The following is a 6,000-nucleotide window of genomic DNA, read 5'->3' on the forward strand; positions in this document are numbered from 1 at the left end:
TTGGGGCAGGGAGGAAGGCAGGCCAGCCTTCAAAAGGGTAACAGATAGACCTTGAGACAAAATCTTCTCAAGATCTAGATGTTAAAAAGAGGATTAGAAATAACCTAATGGGTTTTTAACCCATATACAACTTTTTACTTTATGATACTTTCTAATTGATTTGACTGTTGATACTTGAATGAAGGATGTGATTTGGTCAGGACTATACCTTACACTAGTCATATATAAGAATTGTAAGTAGTAGAGTTCTAATACTACCTCATTAAGTCTGTGATCTATTACCAGGTAATAGTATTTAAAGATTTGATATATGCTCTGAAATGTATGAAATTTTTCCCTGTTAGACAAGTTCTCTCCAAATTTGAACGCTTATTTAAGAAAGTATTTTTTCTTGCATTTTACAATAGAATTTTACATAGGGATTCTGTCTTGTATTTTTTAAAACATCCTTTTTGTTAGATTTACCTCATGTTTTACCATTACAAACCTATTTTCAAGGTTTCTGAAGCCTGTAAGAAAAATTATCTTGATTTCTCTCCTGTATCTTATTGTACCATTCGGCATACTTATTTTGCTACACAAAGGAGATACACTTATAAAAGAACAAGGAGCTCTGTAGCTAAATTAGCACTGGGTTTTTAGACTTGCTCCATGGAAGAAGATGCATCTCAGAACAGAAAGTAATGGATGGGTAACATACATGTCCTCATTTTTTGCTAGAAGACAGCTGTTTTATTAAGGAACTCTTTTCCCTTAAGTGGGACAGCCGCCAAACCCTTCATGAGTTCCACCTCAGAAATTTATAGAGTGGTGGTATGGAACTTGACCTACTTTGCTAACTAAAATTCTGCTTTAAGACCGTGCCTTATTTTCCTTCAGGCTGAATACCCCTATGGCTAATTGTCAGAGTGGGGATTTAGAGGGGATAGCTGGACGCTTCCCATTTGGGATTCAGGATTTTTTTAAAGAAAGGGACTATTGCTATTTTCTTGCACGTTGTCAGAACATCTGCAAACATTATCCATTGCTCCTGAGCTTACCTGTTTGGTTGCTTTTAAAGGATATTTGTTTTGGAGATTTAGAAACAACATTAGGAATGTAGGAGAACTGAAGGGGTTTTACTGTTGTTTTCTTTCTTTCTAGATAATAGTGATGGAGAGATTGCCAGTGAATGTGAAGAATGTGATAGTGTCTTCAGCCATTTAGAAGAGTTGAGATATAACCTGGAGCAGGAAATAGGCTTTGATAAATTAATTGAAGTTTATGAGAAAATAAAGGTTTGTGGAATAAGTTCAAGTGGAAATATTTGAAGAAACAAGCACCTAGGACTGTTTGCTGTGCCAGTTAACTAATTACTTTGTGTAACTAGAGTAAAAGGTTTTTTCTGTAGTCTTTTAATCTGTTTTGACACACTAAAATATTATCAGAGAAAATGCCTGGCCAGTGGATTAAAGAGAAAATCTTCTGGTATAACATGAATTGCATTTAATAGATTTGAACTGTTTAATTTTATACCCATTTTAGTTTTGACAACATGGTTTGTTCTTTCCACTAGGCTATACTTGAAGATGAAGATGAAAATATTGATGTTTGTTCAACTGTAGTTCAGACTGTTCTTGGAAATGAACACAAACACCTGTATGCCAAAATACTTCATCTAGTAATGGCAGATGGAGCCTACCAAGAAGGTAATCTCCATGTATCTTGGCAATTATGGCTTGTCTTATGTTCTTTCTTGGTCATATACAATATAGGTTCTAATATAATTTTAAAACACCATAGTATCACAGAGTTTAGAACATGTCTGTGCTTTGGTATATTTATTGACTAAATTAATTAAAATTTTCCACAAAGGTTATTTTTATTCCTGCAACAAAATGTGGCAAACTTTGCTGACCATTCTCATTAAACAGAATTTGCATGTACAGTCAACTGTAGCAATAATTGGCCTATAAAAAGTTTAATATAATTATTTAATTTCTGTAAAACAGTTTCACAGATGGGGAAAGGAAATCCAGCACAAAACTTGCAGAATCAAAACCAATTTTATCTTAAGAATTAATAAACTTTTAGCTAAAATAGTATTACACTTTCTATAATATTACTTTTAATAGGCTGCAGCATCACTCCTTTTCAGAAATTTCATGGAGCTTTTTATCCTATAATTAGCATTTTTCAGAAGACCTTGATGTGTATGTACCATCCATCTTATTTGGTGTCTCAGTAATACATGAAAATAAGAAGAAATTTTAAATTTTAATTAGTTTTATAGAAATTAGAAACATCATATATTGGTTTTAAAAGTATGTGCAATGATCACTATTTATTGCATTTCAATTTTCAAAAAAATATTCTAATGCATGTTAACCAATATATACTTTCTGCATATTTTTTATTTTTTTACGAATGTGTTGCATTGGTAGTGCAAGGTCAAGTAAGGGTACAGCTTTCTATGACTTTTCTATGTGAATACTTGGGGGGGGTGTCTTAAAAGTAGTCAGAAAAACATAATAGTTTTTTTTAAATTCTAATCCAAATTACATTTTCCCAATTTTTTTCCTACTGATATAGAACTGCTAGGTAAGAATAATTGTTTTCATGTTGTTTCCATGCTGTGTTAGAGAAGTGTGACAGAGAAATGTCTGAAAAATATTTTTCAGGCACAATTTCTTGATTTAGTGGCAGATTTGGAAAGATGCACTGTAGTAGTCCATTTTTCAAGTGTCCAAAAGACTGGCAATGTGAAATAATAAGAAAATGGTTGCTGTAGTGTTACCATTTTCTTTTGCTTGCTACTCTGCTTTAAGGATAGTTTAAAACTAGTACTGAAAGACTTAAATGAAAATTTGCTGAAACGTTTACATATAAATTATAAGCTGTTGTCTGAGTGAATCCTATTAAAATGAGCTGACTTTCATCTGACAAAATGCTGATTAACAAGTGGCTATTTTTATTAGATTCAAATACAGTTCTAATTCTGTATTTTACAAATCTGTGGTAGCATCCAAAAATGATAAGAAAAAGTAATTCTATACATTTCAGACACTTGAATTAAAAAGTCATATGCTAATAGGGGTGAATAGAGGACAAGTGACAGACGGAATGATCTTCATGAGCTTCTGTCTCAAAAGCCTTACACTCTTCAAATAAGAAATGTTGGGGGAAAATCTCTGTTCCTCTTTCCTAAGAGGATTGTTCTAACTGAAGCAGGCCACTTGAGGTGCAACTATCTTAAATTCACTAATCCAAGATGACACGATGTTCACTATTTGTGTGTAGCGCTTTAAGGCAGCTTTGGTCATGGTCACTTCATTGGTGACAGACTTAGTGTATTCTTGTGTTGTTGCTTACTGAAATGGGGTTTTTAGATTGTTTTGTAACCCTAGCTTCACTTGTGTCTGTGTGTCTCTCCTTTTCACACTTCTCTCCCCCTCTTTACTTTGTACAGGTAATGATGAATAAACCTGACTCAGGAAATTCCTTAGTGCTTACTACACACCGGTGTCCGAAGTCTGCACGGCTGAACAACAAATTGTAGTGGAGAATGTAACATGGGGCAGGAGAGGCAAGACTTCAAAAAAGAATGTTGATTGTATGAAAAAGAGAAAAAACATGCCTTTTAAACTGAGATACCTTTAGAGCTCTCTTGTGTGGATTTGCATACATGTTCCTTAAATATTAGGGGCCCAACATTTTAAAAAACCCACACCAACCAACAACAAAAAAAATCAACAAAACCCAAAAACCTCAACAAACCAAACAAAAAACACCCAAACCTGTAACCTCTCAAATTTCAAAAGAAACAGAGAAAGAAATACCTGTATATATTCTGATACAAAAGTGAGACCTAGAATTAAAACAGAATTTCTGCCATATGAACAGATAGCTGGTATGGTTGAACAGTTGGACGCATTACTGTGTTGTGGAAGTATTCACATCTAGCTATTCACTTACATACTTCAAGTAGCTTTTCTTTACACCTACACAAAGAAATAGCTTTGTTTTTATTGACCCTCATGGTTTTTTAATAGTATCTTAATCTAGTGGTCCAGTTCAAGCATTTCACTTTTATTGTATTTTGAAGCTGAAGGCTTCTGTCACATCTGAAATATCTTGATGGTGTTTCTTAATTAGGGCAAACTGGTACATAAGTCATCATTGAAATGTCTGGAGGGGGTTTGGGATTGTAAAATCCATTTGGACTTAGAATACTCTTTTTTCCAAAATTTTTCTTCTTGTTTTTCTTCTTCTTCCCCTTTCCTATCCCCTTCCCAAAAATCCCAGTTGTTTACCTCTCTTGAATATTGTAATCTGGTCAATGATGATGTACTACACTGTTGAACTGAAAAGGGGGAGGGAGTTTGCAGTTTGGCTTTGAAGTCCGTGTTCTCATCATTGCTCCAGCAGCCAGAGGGGAAAATGAAACGTTGCAGCCACAAGTGCTGTGTAATACTCTACATCTTCTGGCTCCTGTATTGTACAGCTTGGTTTCCACCACCCTATAAGCCAGACCAGGTTTCTTCTGACACACATTTCCTCATTCCTTGTGTTGAAGCAGTACTATACAGGATAGGCATTAGGGATTCTGTTGTTTTCCAGTCATCATCTCTGCGTCAGCTTTACTGGTTTATCCATTACAATAAGTCTCTTGCTACAGATTTGATGAACTGTCAAACTTTCAAGTGCCCTATTGAAGAAAAATAGGTTTGGTTTCTTGTTTTTTTTTTCAGCTAAAATGAGTCTCAATCTAAAACTGTCAAAACTTGCTTTTCCACAAAGTAAAAACAAGTATATATATATTTATTTATTATTTAAACTGTCAAAATATGTACATGTTTTTTGTATAATTGCTTTATGGTGTCATTATTAAAATGTTGCCCACTGAAAAGGGTTAAATTTTTTTAGACAGATACCAAACTTACTCTAGTTCAGCAGTATTGTGGGAATCTGCGGTGAGAATAAAATTATTCATAATAAGAATAAAAAATTGCCTTTAATAGATTATTCTTTATATCCTTATTTCTTTGATAAACATCTCTTACTTCATCTGATGAGAAACCATGAGCAGTTTTTGGAAACATTGTTGGTTCTGGGCTATGCTGCTTCTTTTTTCATTCCCTTTCCTTCTTTATTTCCTTTTTCTTAACTTCCCACAGTAACTTTTTACCAGGTTTCTCATCCATTTCACTTTCCACTGCTGCATAATCTATTCAGAGAGATGATCTTCATGAGCTACGTCACTCATGACTTATAGCGAATACACCCTAAAGACTCTGAATTATTTTCCTTTTTCAGGTTTGATTTCTCAAATCATACCTTGCCCTTTTGGAGGAAGAGAGGACTCAAAACCTTAGATCTTAGATTTAAGATAATATAGGATAACTGCATGGAAACAACAAAATGCACAACTCGTATATTCTGTTCCCCTGTGATTTTGAACCCCCTTAAGGTGATAGTCTTACTGAAGTTAAGGATTGGGCTGTGTTCACTTCTTTTAAATTGAAAGCATATCATTATTGACAGTCTTCATCTCTTATGCAGTGTACTGGCTTCCTTCTGGTGAGAAACATGGCATAATCTGCAGACTGCAAGATTTACAAATAGAGCTTTTTACCAATTAATAATTTGAAAAATACATGTAGATGGTGGACAGCTTTTTAAGAATAATCTTCAAACCTGCCACTCAAGACTGAATATCCTTGAAATCTCTCAAAAGCTAACTTATAACTGACACAGTAAATAAGTTTGCCTGTAAAAGAAAGACTTTCATCTGAAATGTTAAATCCATATTTAATGTATTCTATAATGCCATCAAGGACAGTGTGGCTGCAAGATAATTAATTGGTCTGTGTGCAGTTTATTGAAATTAGCTGAGTATTTGGCTTGTGTGCATATGACATTCACCTTGAAGAATTTTCTCTTGTAGTTCTAGTAGCAAACTGAGATATAGAATGGTATTTTTCACACAAAACATATTCTGTGAATTGTATAGCACTGATG

General features: G+C 34.0%; 1 protein-coding gene across 1 annotated transcript in view; it reads left to right on the forward strand.

The window, feature by feature from the left end:
• Positions 1-5,756, forward strand: part of NEK1 (NIMA related kinase 1) — a 45,831-nt gene extending 40,075 nt beyond the window's left edge. Inside the window, exons 32-35 of the mRNA XM_038134529.1 lie at positions 1,144-1,277; positions 1,556-1,688; positions 2,572-2,580; positions 3,449-5,756. Of these exons, the coding sequence (XP_037990457.1) occupies positions 1,144-1,277; positions 1,556-1,688; positions 2,572-2,580; positions 3,449-3,462 (290 nt within the window). The 3' untranslated portion in view covers positions 3,463-5,756. The remainder of the gene's footprint in view (positions 1-1,143; positions 1,278-1,555; positions 1,689-2,571; positions 2,581-3,448) is intronic.
• Positions 5,757-6,000: the final 244 nt, after the last annotated feature.

This window comes from Motacilla alba, chromosome 4, assembly GCF_015832195.1.
Source record: "Motacilla alba alba isolate MOTALB_02 chromosome 4, Motacilla_alba_V1.0_pri, whole genome shotgun sequence".
NCBI lineage: Eukaryota > Metazoa > Chordata > Aves > Passeriformes > Motacillidae > Motacilla > Motacilla alba.